Here is a 26,963-nt window from a genome sequence, read left to right as displayed (position 1 = left end):
TATATATAGAGATAGGTAAATGAAAACTAATTCAGAAAGAACGAGAAAAAATGACTGAATATTTTCAGACGGAACAAATTTAACACAAAAGATAGGGTATTGCAATTATTAGGTATAGAGAGGTTGGGTTAATCTAAATGATTTGAGGTTTACGAAAGTTGGGTTTGTTATCACCTCGCAGCGGCTTAGCTTCTAAGTAAAAGGGACTAAGGGGGCTTGAATGCATGTTAGTAAAAGGAATCATGTGTGTTCAGTATAAGTGACACCACTATTATATAATTGCGTTGATTATTTTGTTTTACACACGATAATATGCACAGTTCAACTGTGCAAAGATGGCAATTATGTTCAATGTAATTATTGCAATTTTAAGTCGCTACAATTTGAATGCAATGTATCGAAAACAATTTGCAAGAAATGAAAGTTTACTGTTTCCCTTAACTCTAAATAGAAATATTTCCTTTTTTCCTTATTCTCTAGTTCCCTTTTAAAAAACCGTTGCCCCTTTTTTTCTCGCCCCATTAGGTGTTTAATTTTATATCTGCTTATTGTAAAGATTTACCTGCCGTTTCAAAACATTTTCTTAAAACACAAACTTTTGATTATGTAAAGAAATAGTTTACATCGAAACTAATACTACTATTTTAAGGAAAAGTATAAAATGTCAAACAATGTTTATATAAAAAACGAGAGAAATTTTGATTTAATTATTTTAGAGCTAATCTTCACCTGTGCCCATGTAAGGCGGTTCCAAAAACGAAATGGTACTGTAAAGTAGCAGGCTAGAAAAGAAAAAAGAGTATTGTGATTGTATAAATAAAATATTCGTAGGAACAACTGACACACATATACACACAATATCCGTTGAAGCGCCCAGTAAACATTTAGCCAGTCTTTAAAAAAACATCCTAAAAATTTTACATTTTACAAATTATAACAACAAAAACATACACATCCATAAAAGAAGAACTCAACTTAGGAGATAAAACTAATGGAATTTGTCGAGTTCGAAGAGTTTAATTTATAAAATACAAAACCTTCCTTTTGTCACATATTTTAAAATCAATTGGACAATTTAACCTCTGGACTATCTGAAAATTACTATTTATGATATTTTCAATAAAACTACATAAGATTTTATATGTTATTTTTTATTCTATAATTGATACAAATTTATATAAACTAATTAAGCTAATTACAAGAAGTATTGCGTAAGAAAAAAAGATGATTGTTTATAAAAACTTATCCAGAGAGATAGAAAGCAATATCGTGTATATAGGTTTTTCTGTAGTATATTATAGGCAGCTGATTTAAATTAAACAATCCTGAAATATTATACTTTAAATTTCATTATAGGATATTTTAGATTAATTGCTCTTAAAACAGGGAAAATTGTGTCTTGAAAACTAATTTGAGAGTAAAACATGTAGTGATTAAGTAAAGTGAAGCTAACTCAAATGTAAAATACACACATATAACAAGTGATCATAAAGTTATCAAGATGTTATTAGTACATGATGTACGGACAGAATTAGTTCCTGTTGTTGTGCTATGGGCGTGATTGTAAATCATGTCTTGTGTGTTGATTATTTATTGGAATGGAGACAGTAGATGTTCAGTCAATTGTCTCAGGAAATTATTTTTCATCTAATTTGTTTTTTAACCTCTGCAATCATAATAAAAATTGAATGCAAAGAACAGTAAAGAACGGTTTAGCTTTAATATATAGGCCAACGAATAAGAGATCGGGTTTATACAATTTTGAAGACAAGTCTACTTTACCACTATCCCTTACCTAATGATTTAAAGTACTTATTCCCAAAAGATTTGTCAACTGCTTTGCTAATATCAAATTGACTTTAAATAAAACATTTACGTGAAAATCTAGTTGTTTAGAATCCGTCCGTCTGGTACAGTTGACAACAAATTTTTTAAAATTATAATTATTCTATTTATCTGATTTGTTTACAATACTTATTCTATTACAAAAGATACAATGTTATGAGCGAAGCATCTCTATGATATAGAATTTTAGAATTTTTGCAACAAATTTACTTACAATTTTGTTTTGACTTATGATTAATATTCTGTTTATTCAGTTCTGACATGCTACAAGTTTTTATGTTCAAGGATTCAATTCTATGGATGTTGTAATCCTTGTTAATGTGTAATTTTGATATCTCAATCAAAAATGAGAAATAATTTGTTGTGAGTCAGGATCCTCTAGCCGTCACTTGATCCATCCGGGCGGGCCCACGAAACCCCGCCTTACCTTCCTAGGCTCTGTGAAAAAGGCAGGACTGTATGGATAAGAATTTAAAAAAAAATTTTATTGCCTATACTTGTGATTCGTATAAAAAATTTGTTTTAGCGTTTTTTAGTTTAATAGGACGATTCCATTATGTAAATGTAATATTTGGAGCATTGAAAGAAAACTAAGAAGCGGACTTCATCGTATTTTCACAGTAGCTTATTTCCTTTTTCTCTCCTGCAGGGGGCTCTAATCCTAATTAATCTAATAAATTTACTGTGAAAATACGACGAAACCCGCTACTTTGTTTTCTTTCAATGAAAAAAAAATCATTCATATCATTATTTACGGTTGGACTAAATGTAGAAATACTAAAGGATGTTAAGCAAATTTTTAGACATTTAAAAGTATAATTATTTTATCCATATATCAAACTCTCCAAGGCCGTGCGAATATTTATCGCGTGGGTGTTCAGCAACGTGGGCGTGTGTGTTCTTGTTCTTGGCTACCTGGCCGTTGGGGCATTCATGTTCAAGGCAGGATGCTAGCTATTAGTAATTGTAATAAACATTGGACCATGGAAAGAAAACGAAGTAGCGGGTTTTGTCGTATTTTTACAGTAGCTTTTCATAGGTTATATTAGGTTATAAATGTTAATGATTGTCCTGCAGGATGATCCACAGGGTTAGAGCTCCCCGTAGGGGTAGAAATGAGAGAAAAGCTACCGCAAAAATACGACGAAACCTGGTTGACAAAGCAAGTTTAAATTATTTAACAGTGATTTTCACCTACTGGATTTGAAAATGGCACAGTTAATATAACTGTTACTGAAAATATGACTATATATTTCAGACACAGGTTTTTATATTTTGACAAAAAAACATCGAGTTGTAAAAGTTGTATTTTCGCTGGTTGTTCAAATGGCAGCTTCGAAGGGATATATCATGGGAGGACAATTCATTTTGATTCCTATTATATCATCTTATTATAGAGTTACTGTGTTTCTATCATAAAATCTTTAAAGAGAAAAGTGGGATATGATAAAAAAATTAGGAATTGCATAATACATTGAATTGCTGCATATATACATATAAAAAGATTCTGGTTCTCTTCACATTTAAAAACCTATATTTAGAAAATGGATAAATAGAACAAAACTTTTATTTTCTCAAAATAAATAAAAAATAATATTGCACAATGTTTTAAAAATTCAAGAAGCTAGGAATTATAAATGCTTCTTTTTAGAAAAAATAATTTTTGGATATACTGCAATTCACGGTAAAATATTGCTGTCAAGTAATATTTCCAAAAATCTATGAATTTTAAAGGCTGCTAGCTGCCAAACGGCTGAACGTACAGATCATGCCCTTACACTGTTTTAAGCGGCATAAGAAGGCCTACAAATAATCTGAAATAGCCATAAATCAATAATAGTGCAGAGAAATGCTCGAAAAAGACCTATTTTCCGCGTTTTTCTTCAGTGAAGCTTTCCCTGTGCATAATTGGCTATTCCAGATTATTTGTAGGCCTTCTTATACCGCTTAAAATGGTGTGCGGGTATGATCTTTATGTTCAGCCGTTTAGCAGCTAGCAGCCTTTAAAATTCATAGATTTTTGGAAATATTGCTTACCAGTAATATTTTTCCGTGAACTGCAGTAGATCCCTATTTTTTCCCACACGTAAATCTAGGTCATGTGGTAAATATGCGTACTTATTCATCTTAAAAATAGAAAATACATTTGTATGTAGGTAAAGTGTATTAGTGCAATGTTTCAATATAGTAATGGTAAACAAAATGCATATATTATGTACTTACGTTAAAGTGTACACATTGAAGGTAGCTAGCCGTAGTCATAAATCATATCTGATATGGCAATACATTGTAAATAGGGTAATTTTGAATCTAGAAATAAACAAAAAATTATCTTTTTTAGCCGCGGCCGCTAATTAATGGCTAAACAACCCTGATTCAAAATCTTAGATAAATGAGTGAACTAAGACACAGTGCATTTATTTTAGCAAGTTTATGTATAATGTTACATTACAGGGTGTCTTTAGAGTAAATTGTAAACAGCCGATGTATCGAATATACGGATATGAATAATGAATATAAGTTTACCCTTGTGCAATAGGATTGACGGACGGGCATATTAAATATTGCGTAGATACTTCTTGATAACAAGAATCTTTAAAAAAAATGCTATTTATCTTTAATAGGAGATAAAAAAAATTCCATTTAGATCATTGAGTTTGAACAGAAATTTTTCATCAATCTCGTTTTCGTTTAAAAAGAAGGACGTCCGAAGTATTCGCTCGTTGTTGGTTAGTTAAAAGGTACCAATCTTAACCCAAATATGTCATAGACTAAAGACGTTAACAATTACTGTTGGAACCTACTATAAATAGTTGGCCCTATGTTGCAATCCAACCGTTCCAGTAAAAATCGACGGACTGAAAATTGTTATCATAGAGCATCTTATCTATCAAAAATACGATTTCAAATTTCAAAACAAAAACTAAGATTTGGATAATATCTTGCAAAAAAAAACTAGGACAACAGAACAAAGAAGTATACTAGTCATGTTAATTATTAATTTTTCTAATAAATGTTTCTAGAGTTTCAACTTTTTCAGAAATTAAGATAAAACTGATAGCACTAAATGAATCTTAAATTTGAGATTTGTGATAATTTTTAGTCACGAAAACATAAAAAATATAATCACAAAACCAGCTAATTGATTAATCTGTAAATGCTGAAAGTTAAGCTGCAGCCGAGCACTCTGTCTTGTTTAAAATATTAACTGCAACCAAAAATCAAAATACTTTTATGTAACTTTTAATAAGATATGTAAGACCCTGTATATAAAATGCAAAGCATAACAATGAAGAGATTAATTTGTCCTTCTTAATTTAAAAGAGTTTAGATGTTCCTCGACTTTTGTTCATGTTTAAATAAGATTTCGTTGATAATTATAGCTCACATTTTTTTCCTCGTTGAATTTTGAAATCAAATTTAGTATTATATGTTAATTGTTTACATGAAAGGAAAAAAGAATCATGTCCTAATTTCTTGTTGTTTGCCCGGTGATTTGGTCACATTAAAATGTTGATTTTCACATACGTATCCACGGACAACTGTATTTCCGAGAACTAAATAAATTTGATCAAATTATATAAAAAAAATTAGACTTGCCGTAAGCATGGAAAAAATATTTGTTCTAGTTTTTGTGTAAAGATTTTAAAGAGGATTTGCAAATAGATATGTATGTATGTAGTGTTTTCTCAATAAGTAGAATTTCATCTTTAGCATTTTTTAGCATTCATATACCGCAAGCAAACGTTGAACAGACCAACACACAGATATATTTCGTAAAGACACACTGCCTTACTGTTTAAATATTACATTTACAAAGTGTGGAAAACACTTATTTAGAATATGATTGGCTACGGCCCTAGAGGCCTTTAGGGGTGTTCAGGGTAGGTTGAAAGGTTTTTAAAAAGGTTTTAATATTTTTTTTCTGAACAATTTATTGGAGAGTAGAATAACACATTCCGTATTATAAAACCTAATGAAGCTTCCCTGCAATGGTGTTTTACCGGTTTATCGGTAAGCAAGATCTTACAGGACAGACAGATTTACACACGTACAGTCAGACACACAGTAGTACAACTAACTATTCTTTGAAATAAACCTTTTACTGTTGTTTAAAAACACACTTCCTCTAGATTTATTTGTGCATAAACACAATATAAAACATGCATATACTACAGCACATAAATATATAAATAACAAGGATAATATGGCTTTAGAGTAGCGAACCTATCCAAACAATAAAGTATTAACCATAATGTATTAAAGTGATTACATCATTAAAATTTGTCATTACTTTTACAGAACAATTCGTGTTATATCAGTAAAAGTATAGAAAAATTATATTATTACACATTTTCACATAATTTATTGACGGTTTAGCAGTTTCATAACCTTGGTTGGTCTTTCAAAAAATACCAAGCCAATCTGGGCATACAGCGAAAATAATTCCAAGGCAGTCACACATCCAAGTATTATTTTGACACATTGTTGCTTAACTTCAGTGCCAAAAATCAGATTTAAGTATATGATAAGGATAGTACTTAAAAACTAAATTTATTTATGCTTCCTTCGAATTATATTGAAAAGATTTTTAGAATTAACACATTTTTAAAGAAATGTAATAAATTAGAATAAATTTAAGAGTAAATGACTTTTATAATATCTTAACTCTCTTAAATTTTCCAGCAATAAAGTAAGTCTGTAGACTTAGTCTAAGTCTTTAGTTTACATTTTAGTAGCAAACCTTCTCTATTATTAAACCTCTCCTTATGTATGTCTCAATTCAAACTAGTTAGGCTTCTTTCTTTCTCTTTTTGTTTTATTGTTCACTAGCTGCTATGCCTCAAGGGGCATTAAAAGACACCATTAATGAGAGGGGTTGGGGGAGATTGATTTCAATTTTATTTTTCAATGATAAAGTAAATTTTTAAATAGTTAAAAACCCTTTTTAGGACAACTTCAAAAAGGATTTTTTTCTCTTTCTCTATGTACTTTTTATGTATAGCTATTTTTAACTCTTATCATTCTTGTTCTCCCAACTAAGCAAATAATTGTAACTTTAATGTGTTTTCCTAAACATATTTATTTTTTCCTTGCTATTTAAAGGAATTTAGTTACTATCCACACCTATGGACTCACAGAATTTGCTTTTTTGGATTTCAGAAACCAGACCATATAAAAAAATAGCCTTTAGATAGTTGTTTTTGAAAGTGCCTTTTTTAAATTATTGATGAAATAAAACAATTTGAATTCAAATTATGATAATAATTATATTAAGAAAATCCATCTTGGGCCCCTCGAAGTTTAAGGGTAAATTACGAATAATTGACGAATTTCCAATTCTGTTGTTTGATCTAGTTTCTGAACCTCAACATAGCTACATGTGCAGGTCCCCTAATTCACACCCATATCATAGCACAATATCTTTTACATCTTTTGTCTTCTACAATTGTAAAAGACAAGTAATCGGAAGAAATAAGTGAAACATAGCAAAATTACTTTAAAAAATAAACAACAACAAATATGGATACTGCTGATTATATAAAAAGTCGTACTGGTTTTATTATTAATGTCTGACCATTAAGATCTCGCTGAACCAATCTGGCTCTCCATTATGATTGGGCTATTTGTAGGTTCTGATAAGGTTTTAGCTTTTTGTAGAATAATATCTACTATTTTTTTTCAAAAGAAGAATTATCTCTGTTTTAATATTTCAGGCAGTTTTTCGACTGGCTAAGCATTTGAAAATATCTGATTTGTAATCTTAAATACACAAGGAAAATAAGTAGCGCATCAATAACAATGCTGACAAATTTTTTTAAAATAAAAAACAAATAGTACAATATAGATAAAGATAAACAATCATTTTCTTACTTATAAAAATCAAAATAAAAGAAAAAGTAAAAATATGGAGGAATTTCTTCTAGTGGCAAATTCTCTTAGAAGAGAGATGGTACACTCAACCAAAATAGTTATATGATCATGATGAGAGTGTCAATACTTTATCGCATCTTAAACCTCTTATTGCAAATTTTAAAAATAATAGGTGGACAATACATGGTATAAACTGTACATATCCACAAAAGCAGATACTACAGTAAAGTTTAATATTGTTTAGGTCCAAATATACTAAATATCTTATTTAGATTACGTTGTGTTCAAAGACATTACATCTACAAAAATAGATTATGGAACGAGATATATGTTTTTGAAACAAGGACGATTACGTCAAACATATTAATAGAACATTAATTCTTTTTTTTTAGGGGGGGGGGCTTTAGATTATATGAAAGAAATCTATTTGAAATTCAACGAATAGCATGGATCGTTATTTGAAGGCTGCTATAATTGTACTACCGATTTTTATCATTGATTGGTGATTCCTGTAATAAATAGTCATTATTAATAAAGCGATGCAACTCAATAGTCATACTAGAAGGTTTAACCAATTTAAACGTATTGAGATTTTAGGTATTTGACATTATATTTCAAATGATCTAACTACTCTATTACCTTTTTTTTAATGGCGATTCCTAGAAAGATTTGGAACCTTGTAATAAACAAATAATCTAAATACGCAACTACTTTTATTCTGTTGTTAAGCTATTTTTCGATACATGTATACATTTCTTTCTGATTTTGAAATTGAGTTCCTACATATCTAAAGATCTGCCACGCTATGCTTGATAATGTTTATTTGGCCCTCTGATTTCTTAAGCTTTGCCTTTTTATAAATGGATGTTTTCATCCTTGTTTTTATTTTAATCATCCATTTTTGATAAAATATTTACAATACCCTGTCTTCTAATCTTTGTCTTTCCTTAGCTGGATCTTTAAATCATTGTAGTGGTGAGCCAGATCGGGGTGAGCCTAATTTCAGCCAATCACAGCGCGGCATTTCATAAAATGCTGTGCTCTCATTGGTGGAAAGTTGGCTCACCCCGATCTGGCTCACCACTAAAATGATTTAAAGATCCAGCTCTGTTTTATTCTTGTATTCCATAACATTTGCCCATGACTATATAATATATATACAGACAAAATCTAGACTTGTTTTATCTTTAGAGGCATTTATATGATCATTAAACTCAATTCTTTTACTCCTTTAACTTTTTGAACTCCCAAAGACAAAAAGTACAAGATATTTTAGTGTTTTTTTTTATTAGTCAGTAAAATTTAGCATACATTTTTTTAAGTACAAAAGGATAAGGTTTATTTGTATTTCTATACTATTTACAATTACAAAGAGACAGCATTTTAGATAAATAAAGTGTCCTTCATTTATCGAGAATATAATCATTTTAAAAATATTTGTAAAACTCATAGATTACTCATATGTACAAAATAAGCACTGTACAAAATTGAACTCTTTATTAGTCTGTCATCCATTTATCAAACTTACATCATGAAAGCATACAATTTTTGGTAGATAACTGTACCAACTATACAAATATTACAATATAAACATTTTGTGTTTTCATAAAATTTCAATGGTTTATTTGAATATTTTATTGAATTTGATGTCATGGGAGCTATTTTGTCGCATATTTACGACTAGAAAACTATTTCTACAATCCATAATTTTTGTAAGAATTGAATTTATTTAGATTGATAAATTTAAATTATTATTAAGTTTATTTTTTTCTAACGGAAAGGTCTTTTCTTTGTGTAAAGAGGCCTGACCTTTTTGAAATAAAAAATTAAAAATAATCATGTGCATAAATAAGATTGAAAGAATGAACACATTTTCTTTAGCTTGAGTTCAATTTTGTTATATTGTCATTTATAATGTGTTTAATTGTCTCACCACATAATGTTCACAACTCGTGTACATATTATTAGGGTTTAGTCCCTTTTATCTAGGGACAGTGATTCTACTCGTTTGGAGGATTTTGGAACTTTTTTCCACTTCTGTATGATATTCTAGCAACTATGCCCCTAGCATCTGGGAACAGGGACATAGAAAGGGTCTCAATATAGCTTAAAACCACCCCAAGACTTTAATCTTAAACTAAAATCGGAGATCTTAAGCTTAAGATCTTAGGCAAAAATCTTACTGCTTTATGTTACAGGATAAGAATTTTCCTCTTTCATATTCATCATAATTTTGGTTAGCTTAAGATAGTGGATGATATCATGTATATTTAAAACATTTTAAAAATTATATAAACTTAATAATGTACATATAGTAAGGGAGAATTTTCGGGTATAGTCCCTTTCGTAACATCGCACCTTATGGGGCGATTCTTCATATTTTTCACAGTAGCTTTTCTCCTATTTCTAGCCCCTGCGGGGGGATCTAACCCTGCGGGGCCAATTACCTAACCATGTGGGGCAATCACCTAACCTAAAATAACCTATAAAAAGCCATTTTACAAATACGACGAATCGCCCCTTATGGGGCGATGTTACGAAAGGAATTATTCCCGAGTTTTCTATTTTCCCTTCTGTATTTTGTTTTCAAAGGTTATTGAACGACTTTTCCTTAAAAGGTGAGAATAAACTTTAGATTACTTTTTTTTACAATTTTTACAGAATCATTTTGCACGTGTTTAAATTAAGGCAATAAAAATGGATCATTGTAGGCGATGCGACATTACTAGTTAGAGTAGGGAGATGCCTTGATCCAAAAACAGTCGCAACTCATTACCATGCACAGTTAGGACTAGATAACAAACAGTTGGTCGTCTGACATAGGTTATCTATCGGTCTAAGCATCGAAGATTTGACAATGAAGCAGCCTTTAGTGCATATAAAAAATGACGCCAGACAATACTAATGACCAGAGATAGGCCAGCATATATTTTACCACTAGTAATTAAAATAATCATACTGGCCTATCACTGGTCATTTGAATTATAAGCCGCTTCTTTGACAACCAAAAAATTTGAAGAAAAAAATTACTCGAGTAAATAACATTACTTATCTTAATTTTAATATAAACTTGAAATTAAACAACTATTAATTTCTAAATTTGCCATTGTGTTTGAGTTTGGAAAAATTGTGAGTAATTTAAACATCTCGTAATATTTCATTATTGAGTTCTAGGTTCATTTGACCGCTCCTATTCTTAGATGACCTCCGAATTAGTTGCCGAATGTGTACGCAGTTTCCTGAGTGTTTCCCCATCCTAGCTCAATATTTACTACTAGCTAAAAAAGCTTCAAACTTTAAAAAAAATATCAAAATTTGAAAAATTCAAATTTATAATGTATAAATCGTTTATACATTCAAATTTAGATTTTTTGAGGGAAGTTTGAAGATTTTTAGCTAGTAGTAAATATTGAGCTAGGATGAGGAAACACTCAGGAAACTGCGTACACATTCGGCAACTAATTCGGAGGTCATCTATTCTTATTAAGAGTTGGCAAACAAAACAGTCAAGTGTAATTTTACGAAACAGCTAATATAAATATTTTCAAACGTTATATTGTTGCTATAAACATATTGTCATTTTTAAAAAGAGTTTTGGATGGTAGATATATGATTCTAATGGCATTCCAACATATTTTTTACATTATAAACAATAGCAGGATTATTCAAGATTCAACTATAGAATTGCGTAGTATTCTATGTGTATTGTGTATGTTTTGCCACGTTTGGATATACATTTTCGCTATGAAACAGGTTAATAAAATTAACTGAATTGTAGAAACAACTTTCAAAAAATCTCATTTAGTGTGAGGTACGACCTTCGGGATAAGTCATTAAAGTATGTAAGAATGTGTTATTCTTTAATCTATTAGTTACCCAACCTTGCGGCCAGAGTAGTAGGATGTGTGTGTATCTGTTTATTGAGTGAATTTGCTGTTCGGTTAGGCAACACCATGGTATTAGGAAGTTCAATAATAGATAAATGAAAGCAATAATTAAAGTGGAATAGGTAAGCTAAGAAATTAAATAATCTATAAATTAGTCGGTCCAAAAAGAATCATTGATTGCAGTTACAATAACATGTACCATAATTCATCCTAAATACAAGTTCATCTACTCTGGAAAAGTTTTAAATTCTAATTCAATGTAGTAAATCCTACCATGTCAAAAATTGTGTCGTTATTATGTCTAAATGAATAATGTCATTTAACTATTAATGTATATTGAAATAATTCACTAATGCCAAATTTTTATTAAAGCCAAATTGTCGACGTAATTTTATAGTATAAAACATTTATTACAAAAGTAGGGTGTCGATATGACCCCCTTTTTTCAATAGCGAAGCTACTCTATAATTCCGAATGTCCGTCCGTCTGTCCGTAATTAATGAATTGATGGAAACGTGATTTTCTCAGCTACTATTTAAGATAGACAGCTGAAATTTTTAGGAAAGATTCCTATGGCATGTGCCTATCTAATTTATACATTGTTTTGTCCATCTGTCTGTTATTTGGTGTGCTAGATCGATTCCTAGATTTTTAAGTTTTCGTGATTTTCTCAATTCCTTTTCAAGATAAGGGGCTGAAATTTTCAGTGATTAATTGATTTTACATTCTATGTATGTTCACCAAGTTTTATTAAGATTTGGTTATTAATTGGGGTGCTAGATCGATTCCTAGATTTTAAGGTTTTCAAGATTTTCTCGATTCCTATTCAGGATTGATGGCTGAAATTATCAAGGAATGAATATTCCCATATTTTACGAATTTCCATCAAGTTTCATTAAGATTTGTTCATTAATTGGGGTGCTAGATCGATTCCTAGATTTTAAATTTTTCGTGATTTTAAAGGTTTTGTTATTTACCTATTTTATCAAGTTTAATGTTTATTGTATGACACTGCTCTATAGTAATTTTTTTCCCGATATCCATTCATAATTTTTGAGCTTCGCTACTTATGGATGTTGTCATTCTTGTTTTAAATCCTAATAATAGAAATTAGTCACCATCATGATAAAATTAACAAAAAATCGTAAATGTATTATGTATACTTTGATTAAATTTACTGGCGTGTTTGTAAATTAGTGGAGAAAATTAAATTTGGATGTAAATGTTCCTAATTTAAGTATTTGTGGGCTGATAATAGACCTGTAGCTTTAAGGAAAGAGGGATAGGTAAATAAAAGATAACAGATAAAAATGATACCGAGATGGTATTGGGCCCCAGCTTATAAGCTGATATAAGAATGTATACTATTTGGTATTAAAACATTCATTTTCTGGTCCAGTAGAAAAACAATATCATTCAATTTGCTTTTTTAACGTTAGAAGCCTTCATCTGCATAAAAAATTTTTTTATTTCAAAAAGATTTTGTACACTCACTGGCTAAGGTGAATATAGCTATTTCCTTCTCTAATACTCTAATTTCTCTCATTCTAAATATTCTTAATACCTTTAAAATAATAAAAGCATAAATTGTTAGCGATCTGTAATGTTCTAATCAAATAAGCCCAATAACATTAAGTTACTATCAAAATGCTTAAAATATCATGAATTCATTCATAATTACAAGGAAGTTTAATTTAAATATCCCTGCATCCATGGGTTAACATCAGATATTAAGGCCTAGCACATAAATACAATATTTAATAGCTTTCATTTTCACATTGGACTAACATTTTAAAAGAAATCCATGAAATGCCTTTCATGAATTGGTAGATTTTTACGTAGGAAAACATTATTCATATAAAACATGTTGGTTACTCGTCATTAAAGTTTATGTAGCCTTTAATCTTATTCCTGCGGTTTAGGGTGTATGAGAGCTGCGCTTATTCAAGACCTAGACTGGATAAGGTGTCAGCAGATTACATATTCTACATATTAAAGGGTTTCCGTAATATTTTTCGTTGTCATAAAGTTTGCACAATATTGGCCAGTGTGATTTTTTTTGTCATCTAAATTTATAAAAGTATTTCCTAGGCTGAGTAATATCATCATGACAAACAAATTTACAGCAAAATACTCATATAATTAAAATGCATTCTACTGCTAAAGATTTAAGTAAGATTAATAAGAGCTTATGCTGCTAGTTAAAGAATTATTTTAGTTAATATTTCGTAAAAATTTGAAATGATTTTGTACGTGCAATAAAAACTTTCCATTCAATTAATTTTGATTAATTATAACATTTCTCAGATTCCTATTTCCCTTTATTTGAAATATCTTTAACTCTTGATTTAATCTCTATGTTGACACGTCACTATTTCACAAATTTCTACCTGTTATCTTTTTGCTATGAATTCTTTATAAATGACTAGCGGCTTCGCCATTCGCCTCTAGTGGCTTTTGGTAATTTATCTTAAGACCCTTAGGGACAAACAGACGTATGGACAGACATCATTCTACTTTGTATTATAGATAATAAGATAAGCGGATTGAATGCGGATTTAAATAAGGATTCATTTTCGGCTTTCAGCAGCTATCATCCACTATTTTTGGCAGCTGCAACTGTAGATAGTTCAAAAATTAAATATGACCTCCTGCGGCTAAATTTTGCTTTCAGCAGTAAAAAACTAAACTATTCAAAAAGTAACATATAATTTTTTAATGATGAAAATTAAAAAAACATACATGTTATATATGTTTTAAAATCAATATCCATTATGTAAGAACAAGCCTCTAAATTAATTAGCCTAAAAAAGTCATACATTTTTTGTCCAGTGTTTTATACTATTCTTAATAAGGAAAACAGGAAGAAACTGCAAAAAATGCCGATCCTGGGACCAATACCCACCCTAGTTAATAAAGGTACTAAGAAAGAGAGGGAATGTCTGATTGAGCCAATAGGAGAATCGCATCGGAATTTACATTGGATCTCATTGGTTGAAATTATGTACACATTTTCCTACGAAGGCATGTTTTTTTTCATTTCATACATACATAAAAGTCAGCTGTTAACAGTATATTTTCTTAGTAGAAAGCTTTGCGGAATCAGAATTAATTGCCCAAAAATTTCGTTTACAATTTGAAAGCTTGAAACAAAGTTGGATTCTTAAAAAAAAGTTAGGCTGGCAACTCGCTGGTGAGGCAAAAATATTTTTGTGAAAAATCCTCCAAAATTGAATAAAAAAATTTACAAAAATGAAATAAAATCTTAAGAGGGTTATTAACATATGATTTTGTTTAATTTTTGTAGATTTTTAATGTGCTTTTGGATGATTTTTCACAAAAATAATTTTGCCTCACTATCGAATAGCGAGTCTATCATTTTTTAAGAATCCACATCAGCTTGAGTCGAAAGTAAACAATACTTTTGTCTGCTAGGAATGTTCTCTCTTAGATTTGACGAAAAAAGGGTTCAGAATATTCTTCTACTCTTCTATTTCTATTCCCTAGTTAAAATGAGTTCCATTATTGTTACATATTCAAATGTCACAGTACAATATCAGCTTATATAAACTAATTTTATGTTGCTATTATATAAAACTGTTTGACTACAAGAATTATATAGGTACAAATTATTCACTAAGATAATTTAAAGAATAGGTAACTAATGATTGTCATTTGACACAAGAATTTTCATTACATAATGATTTTAGACCCTCATCATTACTCTGACAGAAGACAAGTTATAACTAGACAGGCACTAGCTATAGTGCTAAATATATCTGAAAAAAAATCATCCAAAAATTCTTCGTATCTAAAATAGGTCAAAAGCTTTTTATTATAAAAAATGTTTTTGAACATGAGATTAAATACAAGCCTACAATGTACAATATTTTATATGAAATAAGTACATTTAATGCAGATTATGTAAAAAAAAATCAGCATTAGCAGTATTTTTTGGTTGATTAAATCACTGAATATTTTTTTTTGTTAGATGTCTTACTCATGTCAAATACGTTAATCATATGTTTTTAATCATATAGGATACATGGATACAGAGTTTTGATGACATAAAGATAAAAGAACTTCCAAAACCTAATTATGTAATAGCTTTTTGGGGTGAATTTTTTCTAGGGAATTGGGGTGACGAACCTTCTACGAAAAATAACCTAGGCTAAGGATCTCTGAAGATACTGGTTCTAATTAGTTGTACTTTTCAGGAAAACTTTTAAATATCTTTCTAGTTTTAGGCTATTTTTCTGTCATTCCCAACCGATCCGTAAAAAAAACTTATTGGTGGTTGCACTTCTATTTTAATTCTTCTAAGCATTGAATAATTATGTCTAATAAACTGCTTGTAAATTATGTTTGTATTTAACATAAATACATTTACATCTTTCAAATACCTCTCATACATTTAGAGTCTACGGTTTTTCTACAGCGTAGTTCTGTATAATTAGGGTAAGTACGTAATGTTAGGAAACAATAACGCGTAGCTTAATTTGATTTAACACTCTTGCCATATTCATTTAGAATATTTTTACAACTTATAAGATTTATAAAATTAGGTAAGTAAGTTAATCTCTAAGTAACTTCTCATAGCATGATGATGATTTTCATATACATACTTTATGAAATACGATATAAGTATTAATGGCTAATAGATCACTGATCACATGATGCCCTAGGGGCTTATTTGTCTAATATTTCGATCGACTAAATAAAGAAATATTTATTATTACAAAATTTTGACTTTGAAGCCTTGTTTGTGATTAAAATAGTTGTCAACTGACTATACTATAATTAATTCTTTCAAAAAGTGTTAATGAATTATTACTATAACAAAAATCGCCGGAAAATTATAATCGTTTTTTTTTTGCAACACATTCATAGTCCAAAGAATCATCCTTCAAGACCATCCTTGTTCTTCTTTTCTTATTAATGATTTAAAAAGTGAAAGTTGAGACCCGTAATCATTATCTTTTTTTCAAGGTTTTAAAAAAATAATGGAAAAATTTTAAAGAGAATACCTAAAAGAATGATTCATTGAGAGATATATGAAAGGGAAAAAAACGTAGCCTTCGAGTTTTTAAATTAATAATTATTGTAGAATGCTTTAATTTCTAAAAACTTTGAAAAATATCAATGATAATTAAGTAATAGGAACTTCTGTGACGGACGGACAGACGAATAGACATCTTTCTACTTTGAATTATATATAGCTAGCATAACCAAAAATGTAGGAGATCGAAGCACAAGATGGTCTAGGGCCAGATATTATTGGCAGGTAAGTTTTATTTAGGTATACAGCAATGGACAATTGGGGGATAAATCATTCTTCTCTACTTTTTTTGTAAAATACCAAGCCCTATCATTTTATTCTTTTGTCATTCATTATTTTCATTTTTATAAGGAACAATTTTACTATTCATTTTATTATCAAAGGCTTTGCTAAATTCAAGAATACATTAATTAGAAATATTTATTTTCTCTTCGGTGACAATTTACTCTTTTGTTTTTAGTAGCGAAGCTAATCTACAATTTACTTTGTCACTCCGTTAGTCAGTCTGCCCGTCAAGCTGTCCACAACACTACGGGAAAAATGTGATTTTCTCAGCTATTTTGAAGATGAACAACTAATATTATTAGCGAAGATTCCTAAGACATATGCATATCTAGTCTATCAATTATTTTTCCAGCTGTATTTATTATTTGTAGGCACAGAAACCTGGCTATATTGTTGTTATGGAACACTATAGTAACCCACACCATGTATTTATTATTTGTAGGCACAGAAACCTGACTATATTGTTGTAATGGAATATTATAGTGACCCACAACATGTATTTATTATTTGTAGGCACAGAAACCTGGCTATATTGTTGTTATGGAACACTATAGTAACCCACACCATGTATTTATTTTTTTGTAGGTACAGAAACCTGGCTATATTGTTGTTATGGAACATTATAGTGACCCACACCATGTATTTATTATTTGTAGGCACAGAAACCTGGCTCTATTGTTGTTATGGAACACTATAGTAACCCACACCATGTATTTATTTTTTTGTAGGTACAGAAACCTGGCTATATTGTTGTTATGGAACATTATAGTGACCCACACCATGTATTTATTATTTGTAGGCACAGAAACCTGGCTATATTGTTGTCATGGAACATTACAGTGACCCACACCATGTATTTATTATTTGTAGGTACAGAAACCTGACTATATTGTTGTTATGGAATATTATAGTGACCCACACCATGTATTTATTATTTGTAGGCACAGAAACCTGGCTATATTGTTGTTATGGAACATTATAGTGACCCACACCATGTATTTATTATTTGTAGGCACAGAAACCTGGCTATATTGTTGTTATGGAACATTATAGTGACCCACACCATGTATTTATTATATGTAGGCACAGAAACCTGACTATCCTGTTGTTATGGAACAGTACGGTGACCCACAATATGTTGGACAAACAAACCTGGACGAAGGAGGTGGAGTCCATTATAGCAGATTTTCAGGCAGGCTGAATGGATAATAAAAGATTTATTCAAATCAAAATGATTTACTGATGTAATCCATAAAGCTTTTAAATCTTTAAAAATAATATAATAATTACATTTTAATGTTTAATATGAATAGGGCTTAAAAATAATAGGTTTCTTTCTAAAAAAAAATATATTTTTATACCTTTCTACCTGGCACCAGGCTGCGATAGTGGAGGCGGAGAGCGAGGGCCTGGAGGACGTAGAGGCCAATGCTAAAGTCTGGAATTATTCTGGAGCTTTTCTTTACTCAATCACAGTGATAACTACTATAGGTAATACATTTCATTTGTTGATTTGCAATAGCAAATCTACAGAATCCACTGATCTACAGGGATAAGACAATGGCCGATAAATTGATATACAAAATTAATCCTTAGATTAAAACGTTTGGACACTCAAGTTAGTGATCCAACCAAACAAAATCCAATTGGAGTCTCGAAAGTTGTTAAGTCAAAGAATAAGAAAACTTTATCATAAAACTTTGGGGACTAGTGTAATAAACAGCCCAATGGCTCTCCCTCTCTGGTTTTAATAGCTTATCCGTTTGTTGCAGTTCCAATAAAAAATCTATAAAAAAAGTTGTACATTTTTTTTATAGATTTTTTATTTTACTTTAAGTCCCTAGTGTCATTAACAAACAAAAGGTTGATAGGAACCCCAGAAAATTGTGAAAACATTTATAAATGAAACTAAAATGTAATGAAACAATCTTAAAACTAAATATTTTAAATTGTAAAGATAAAATTGAGAAAATGGATAAAAACTCTACTAAAAGATGCACAGAAAATAAAATTTTATAGCTGCTAGTTAACATAATTTAAAACATAAAACAAGAGCGATCATGTCTCAAATCAACGTAACTATTAACAAACAACATTTTTTGTTATAGTTTCCATTAACCTGTTTTGCTTTTAATTTTTTTGACACAGTTTTGACGAACTGACAAACATGTAATATTAATTGAGTAGCTTTGCTACAAGATTCCAAAATTTTTGTAATTTCAAAAAACAGTCAAGGACAAGGTTTCTGTAATTATCTTTTTTGAGATAATTTTCTCTGATTTTGTTTTTTACTTTCTAATTAATTGACTACATAAACATATTCTATAGAGGTTTTTTGAGATTCAGAGTGCCTTCTCCCATATCCTGGGGGTTCACTGGCTGATATTTCATTTCTGAAGAATAAAATGAAAACACTTTGCAAAGGGGATAATGGAAACCCCCCTCCAAGCCCCCCAAAAATGAGTATTAGAAAAAAAGTGTGATATTTATTCTTTTACGGGGTCATACATCTTACAGGATAGAGGGGTAACCTAATCCCGTTCAAATATCCCATAAAAGTTCTAGATATTTTTTGAAATTCATAATTTTATAACTTTATTTTTCATTTTACTATCAAATGCAGTAAAAGTGTTATCTAAATAACCTTGAAAGTAGCGGAAAATAACCCAGATACTTAAAAACACACACACACACACACAAGTACCTTTAAAATACAAACAAACACACACATAAACACAAACAAAACACATTTAAACACACACTCACACACCCTTAATTCAGTTAATATAAATATTCTAACATTTATGGAAATAGACTTTATCAATTATTAATTTGCTAAGATCGTAACATCAGTTTAAAACTTAAAGATTTTAACATCTTTATATAATAGTGATAAGATGTTTAAATGTACATATGTCTATAATTTAAATTACTGCTTCCATATATCATTGAATCTAATGTTTATGAGAAATGGGGATAATTCCTTGACTAGAAAGTGGACCACCAATTGTCCCCACTCCTCATACAAAAGCGTACAAAGAGAACGATGAAGGTGTTGAAATAGTGTTAATGAGAAATTTTTCACAAAAAAACATTAAGATTTATGTCAAAAGGTAGTAGTAAAGGGAGACTCTATAACCTCTTGGGATTACAAATTTATCATTTCTATGATAATTGCTTAAAATAATACCCATGGGGGTTGTAGATCACTTGTGTTTTGAGTGAGTTTCCTGTAAATGTTTGTATTCTCCTGATGGGTGATATGACGTCATAAATTTAAAACACATAAACTTTTTTAACATTAGACTAGGAAGTTAAGAACTGATCCATACCTGTAAATTTAAAGTTTTCATATGCCGTTGAATAGGAAACAAGTTACTATTATACAGTTATTATCTAATTGGAAAGTTAGAGGACTTTTTCTATTAATTAGGATATACACTTTTCTTTTTTTTCTGTAGACTTTCTATTTGTAATCAATTTTATAGTATGTCTGGGAAACCGTTAATATCCGCTGGATTAGAACCAGTTCATAGTCATACTGAAAAATCATGTATAGCATCAATCAATCACAAATATTAAAATAAAATTAATTAAATAAGCACCATTTATAATCTTACAATTTTTTTATGTTAATATCCGCGGAAAGCTGTCTATAAAACGTTGCGATAAAGAACTATTAAAAAATTTAATTTCTTGCCAAATTAATTTCAAGACAACTAAGCAAACTCTATTATGACAACAGATCTAGTTAAGATTATTTAATTCTCTGCATTTAGATAATTTCTGGAGAAAAAATAATTATAATTTAAAATTTTCCAGACACAAAAATCATATTTCTCCTGCAGAAATTTGTTTTGATGGGTTTTTAAATATAAAATTCTTTAATCTAAAAAGTTTAAGTATTAAAAGAGTTAAACAAAAGTTCGAATTTCCGACTAAAATGCCTTGTCGAACACAGAAAACCCCGCCATGTCCCCCTTCTTTTAAACTAATTTGAAAATAATAGGGCAGAAAGTGTGTATTATTTGTGTTTTTATTTTTCCTTATGCAAGATTAGGTTAGTTTTTATTGAGTGAGGGTATTCCCGTAGGGTTGGAAAACATAAATAATAATTCATTTTTATTTTAGGTTTCGGGCATATTGTCCCAGTGACACCCCTCGGCAAGATTATGTCAATTTTCTATGCCGTGTTTGGGGTGCCCCTCTTTCTATTGTACCTCTCTAATATAGGTAAGTATTTACACCTCTTTGACACCCCCTGACCACCCTCGGCAATATTATGTAATTTTTTGGCATTTTTTGGGTACAATTTTTTCTGTTGTACGTCTCTAATATAGGTAAGTATTTACACCTCTTCTATACCCACTGACCCCTCACGGCATTGGGGGTACCATTCTTTCTATTGTTCCTCTCTAATTGGATAAGTATTTACACCTCTTTGACACCCCCTGACACCCCTTCGCAAGATCCCTCTATATTTTTATGATACAGTAGCTAAGTATTTAAGCCCCTTTGAAACTTTTGTGCACCCCTTGGCATACCTCTTTCTATTGTTCTTTCTATATTGTTTTTACTGTTCCACTCTAATGTTTATATCGAACCTCTTTGACACCACCTGACACCTCTTGGCAAGATCCCTATGTTTTTGAACATCGGCACAAAATTAAAAAAAAAATTCTATGCTGTGTTTGAGGTGCCGTGAAAAATATCTAAAACATATAATTTACTAATATTAAATTTTACTGGATTAAATTTTTTACACAAATATGATATGAATTAAATTTTATTGAATCAACTAAATCATAACATTCATTTTTGTGTGTACTTTTTTCACATTTTACAATGGCAGCATTTTTGTAGAAATTCTTTAACTTTATTAAAAAAAATAGCAGATGAAATTTAGCGTAAAAATTCATATTAAGAGGTGGAACGCTTGGCAAATATTGAGGAATTTGCTATTGCAAGTTTTAAATACTTCTGTATGCTGCACTTAAAATGGTGGGGTTTAAAGTCCATTAAGCAAGAATATTACACTTAATTTTAGTCATAGGCATCTTAATATAATGTTTTTATTACACTCAGTTAAAGTAACTTTAGAAACAGCAAAGTGTTGAGGCACATTTTAATATTTTTTTATTGCATGAATGTTTTAATGTTAAGTTTAACAGATTTGAAATATTTTGATTATTCATTTTTTTCAATTATATATTTTTGTGTCAAAGCTTCTCTATAAATCACTCGTGATGGTCTTTTAGTCACTTCTTTCTTAGTTTTTTTTCTTTTATATTTCTCATTTTTTATTATTTATCTAAAAATACGTTTGACTATGTACATCTTAAGTGGTTCCAGGACAAACACAGTCCCAAACGTCGTGTTATACAAACGCAGGAGAGTTAAAATATCAATTTAATTAATTATTTCTATACAGGTTAGGTTAGGTTAAGATATAAGTCCCCCGCAGGGTTTAGGCATTTAAAAACCTATAAGATAGTTTAAAATAGGTTAGATTATGTTAAGTTTCCACTCCGACGTTTGGGACTCCTGCGTTTGTCCTAGGACCCTCATTTTCCCTTAAATAATTTTTACAGTTTTGTTGACCAGTAAGTTTTTATTATTTGTAGGCAATATTATGGCACGTAGTTTTAAATGGTCTTATAAGAATTTATGTGGCTGTTACATAGCTAAAAGAATTATACATAGGTAAGAACTTAGTTTTCTTAGAATTATTATAATTTTGCTACGCTACTGAAGGTATCCACTACATTTCAAACCTTTGTTTTTTTAATTTTAATTTTTGATTTGGCAAGTGTTTTTTTCTTTCAAAGTAGCAACAAGGACGTCCAAGCATTAATTTGAGGGGTTTTTTTTTGGGGGGGGGGGGTGTAAGCGCGCTGAAATTTTTTTTTTTTTTTTTGGGGGGGGGGTTAGAGAATTGCAGAGGGGGAAATATTTGTGGGCTCCCTTGGATGTCTCTGACTAAATATATAAGACATACAAAAAGTTCGCATAAAAAAAATATTTACTCTAGACATGAAGCTCAAAATGTGGTTCCCTACAGTGATAATCAAGACTATAGAGAACAGGTATGTTAATTTAGATCTCATAAACAGACTTCTTAACTTTAATTTTAGAGCTTTTATCTATTTTGGATGTCAGAAAATTAAGGGTTTTTCATACTGTCCCAGATTTTTTTCTGTGCTTGTCGAATTAGTTTGAGAACCTCTATACCCATGCTCATAACAAAGTCTATTTAAACGATGGTTTCTGAAATAAATTGCATTTTCTGATTCTTTATATCCTAGCCTGCTTAATTAACCATGAATTATATTTTTGGTTAGGATTCCCTGTCTCTAGCTTTTTCAACAGATACTAGTGCATCTGAAAAGAAACCTACAGAACAGGTGAAGTATAGTTCAAGATGATTAAAGTCCCTCCACAGATTATGAAGTCATACGATAAAATAACCATTGAGAGGCCAGAATAAATTTTACCATTGGTCAATTACAGTGTATACTGGCCTCTCATTGGCTATTATATCGTATGACGTCATAGTATGTAGAGGGACTTTAATCATCTTCAGTATAGTTTAGTTTTTCACTTGTAAACCCAAAAAAATAAGACAAAAAGAAGGGCAATAATTTGTAATATATCCATCAAGTTGACTATAAAACCAACGGGCTACTCTAACTTTGGGAAGATTTAAACTTAATTCTAACAAAAAACAAGGATGACAACATCCATAAAAGCGAAGCACTGAAACGGTAGGACAAACGGACATTAACACTTGTATAGTATCTGAACTGAATAATCAGAATTTAAAAGTATAAGAGTCGAAGCAAAATTGTAAGTAAATATGTTGAAACACTGCTTGAAGCAGGATAATGTTTATGGACATACTTACATTTTTGGACTTGATTATAGAGTTGCTTCGCTTAAAATATTGTTCTTTGTTGTCCTAGTAATCAATATACTTGAAAATTTGTTGTAAAAAAAGTAGAAAAATCAACATGTTTAAAATGGACGAATGGACATTCTGGTAATAATTATAGAGTTGCTACGCTTTCTAAATCGTACCCAACTACTACAGGAATCATCATGCAAAGTTTGAAATCGATAGGACAATTCTAACATGCCTAAATTAACGAATAAAAGCTATCTATCTCGGACGGACGGACGAAACGCCCCTTAAGAGGCGTTGCCACGAAAGGGACTATACCCAAAAGTTCTTTAGAAAAAATTGGTCTTCTGTCCAATTAGTGGAGGTGATTAATATATATTATATCCTTTTACTAAAGTAATAGGATGTTTGTCTGTGTGTCTGTACCGAAATTTTTTTTTACGTTTCTTGATTTTAGAAAGAGAGTTCAACGTAATCAAAAATGTCAAATGCAACATAGACATAATTTAAATATATATAAAAAAAACATTTAAAGTGCCACTAGAGGCCTCTAGGGGGTGTAGCCGCTAGTTAGTATAGAAAGGAATACATTAAAATCATAAAACTCAATAAGTTTAATTTTAAATTTTCATTTCTGAAGGAATATTTATTTTGCAGGTAGCTGTACCAGTCGTGCTAAGTCTAGCGGTCATGGTGTCCTACCTTTGTGGAGGGGCAATTCTTTTCGGGGAGTGGGAGGGGTGGGACTTTCTAGATGGGTTCTATTTCTGTTTTATCACCCTTACAACTATTGGATTTGGTGATCTACTTCCTGGCGACGCTGTAGACCAGGTTAGCAGGTTTTTTTTTTATAGTTATGCTTGCCCTCTAAAGCCGGGTCATATTATGATCAAAATAAACGTCGTTGAGTTTTATTTCCCTTACAACAATTGTTTCTAAAAATTCTGTTTATTGATGATTTATTTATTCAAGACTAGTTTCATACTTACATAAATGTGCTTTCTACAACAAACTTTTGGGAGACCATTTCTTGGAGTTTCTTGGGGCTATAATAATTACGAGATTGTTTTTCTAAAACCTAATTTTTTAAATGAATAAAAAGGTCTGAAATTTACAAATTATGTTCTTAGGATGACGATGAAGAAAAATTCGGTGGGATCAACGTCCAGTTCATCCTGTGTTCCCTGTACATCCTCTTCGGTATGGCCGTCATAGCCATGACCTTCAACCTCATGCAGGAGAGGGTCATCAAGAATATTAGGTCCTACGGCGGCAAGTTTTGGAAGAATAAGAGTTAAAAATTGTAATGTATAATAATGTATATTTTTATTTGATAAAAATTTTATTTATTGATATATTTCATTTCTTGTTAAGTTTGAACAAGACCTTGTATGTCTATAACGGCATAGCAAGACAATACAATAAAAATGTTTATATGTACATTACAAAGTATTATGAAAACATTTACATGGTACCCAATTTCGCTTACAACTGAATCAATGTGTGGACAAAAGGACATTACATTTAAGTTGTGATAAATGAGATGAAAATTAAGTCAGAAGAATTAATTTTCTTGTTATTTACGTCGACTTTAAGATTAGCAATAACATACCATTTAATGCTATTACAATAAAGAGATTGTAACAGTAAAAAGTTCCCAAAAATCATCTTTTTAGGTAATTTAAAACAAAAATGCACTAAATTGAAAAAGTATATCTGCTAAAATGTTTTTGATAAAAAGAAGTAAACAAAAAGTTGTAAATACATCTGCTTCTTTTCCACATAACTGCAAAATTAAAATTTGATTGGTGCAAATCATTTTGGACAGTTAGGTATTTAAATCATATATCTGCAGCCTTTAACTGGTTGATTGGAGCTTAAGGTGGATGCAGCAGAAAGTAGCTGAGTGTGATTAATAGGGCGGGTCGATTTACAAGCTTTTTGAGATTTTCACATTAAAACACATTGGCAAGGGTTACTGGGTAAATATAAAACCCTGTGAAACTTGAATGGGGGTTTTTAATCTAAAAGCAACGGGCGCGCTGTGGGGGGGGGGAGGGGAATAAAATGTGCCCGCCCTCTAAAAAAACAAAAATTAAAATTCCTTGAATCATAGCCATGTTGCATATCAAAATAACCGTATTTCGTATTGAAATTCTGAGGGTTAGGGTGGGTGACAAGGACGTCCATTTGCACGCCACCCCCCCCTCCCCCCCCCCACACAAATTAAAAAGCTTGCACGCCCCTGGTGGGTGAAGCTGGCTTATTTTAGTAGCGCAGCTGATTGTGAGGCTTTTAATTTAACAATTATGCATGTTGATAAAATTTTGCATTTTAATTAGATGTAGAATAATCAAACAAATCATATCCTAATGAGTGAAATAAATTCATGACCAAAAAAAAGAATGAAAATCTGATAGACAATTGCAAATTGTGATTAAACTCCTTCGAACTATCTCCGAAAGTAAAGAACTGTCCTAAATCGTTGACTCAGGATTTTATGTAAATTATGAATTGCAAAGCTACTCTACAACTCCAAAGTCAATATTTAAAGGTTAAAGGCAGCTTATACCAATAACGAAATTAATTCGGGGAAAAATCACGAAACCTATACGTGTTTTTCAGCTGTCGTTGGGGGGCAACAGAACGTAAAATTGACGACCTCTCCATTTGTCCCGCAAATATTATTTTAGATTTATTTCGCTTGTTGGTTTTACCTTATACCTGGTTAAAGGTATTTAAAGGCATCTAGACAAAAAATAAAATAACTAGATAAATATAGTTATTGATGACTAGAATTGTATTTTTAATTCAAGAAGTGTTTTGGATTCAAAGATCTCGCGTTTGGTAAAATTATAGCTTATAATCCTAAACTTATCTATACCATTTATCATCAAAAATATCCAACTAGTTTAACTAATCATCGCTGCTTATGTCCTTGTTTTTTTGAGGAACACAGTAATAGTGTTTGACTGATTATGACGTAACAAAAAAATTAGCCAATGAGAGGCCACTATAAATTTTACCATTGGTCAATAGCGGCCTCTCATTGGCTAATTTTTTTTTGTTTCGTCATAATCAGTCAGACACTATTACTGTGTTCTTTTTTTAG

The 26,963-nt window shown here is 30.5% G+C and overlaps 1 protein-coding gene across 1 annotated transcript; it reads left to right on the top strand.

Moving 5' to 3' along the window:
* Positions 1–1,454: 1,454 nt before the first annotated feature.
* LOC145315135 (TWiK family of potassium channels protein 7-like) lies at positions 1,455–25,208 on the top strand. The gene is made up of 12 exons (XM_080155181.1): positions 1,455–1,634; positions 2,220–2,294; positions 2,695–2,787; positions 16,847–16,890; positions 18,034–18,142; positions 18,330–18,441; positions 21,082–21,183; positions 22,575–22,653; positions 22,982–23,036; positions 23,292–23,354; positions 24,509–24,682; positions 24,982–25,208. The coding sequence occupies exons 1-12, from the start codon at positions 1,599–1,601 to the stop codon at positions 25,147–25,149; spliced, it is 1,110 nt and encodes a 369-aa protein (XP_080011307.1). The 5' UTR covers positions 1,455–1,598; the 3' UTR covers positions 25,150–25,208.
* Positions 25,209–26,963: the final 1,755 nt, after the last annotated feature.

The sequence above is a fragment of the Acartia tonsa genome, chromosome 3 (assembly GCF_053477335.1).
Source record: "Acartia tonsa isolate MP-2025a chromosome 3, ASM5347733v1, whole genome shotgun sequence".
Taxonomy (NCBI): domain Eukaryota; kingdom Metazoa; phylum Arthropoda; class Copepoda; order Calanoida; family Acartiidae; genus Acartia; species Acartia tonsa.
The sequence above is the reverse complement of the archived record's forward strand: the minus strand, read 5'-3'. Positions and strand labels throughout refer to the sequence as shown.

Excerpts from the sequence above, each read along its gene's own strand:
- LOC145315135 (XM_080155181.1), top strand. The coding sequence starts at position 1,599 with ATGGAGACAGTAGATGTTCAGTCAATTGTCTCAGGA. Across the intron at positions 18,143-18,329 it reads CCATTATAGCAGATTTTCAG|GCTGCGATAGTGGAGGCGGA; the intron begins GCAGGCTGAATG and ends ACCTGGCACCAG. Across the intron at positions 18,442-21,081 it reads CACAGTGATAACTACTATAG|GTTTCGGGCATATTGTCCCA; the intron begins GTAATACATTTC and ends TTTTTATTTTAG.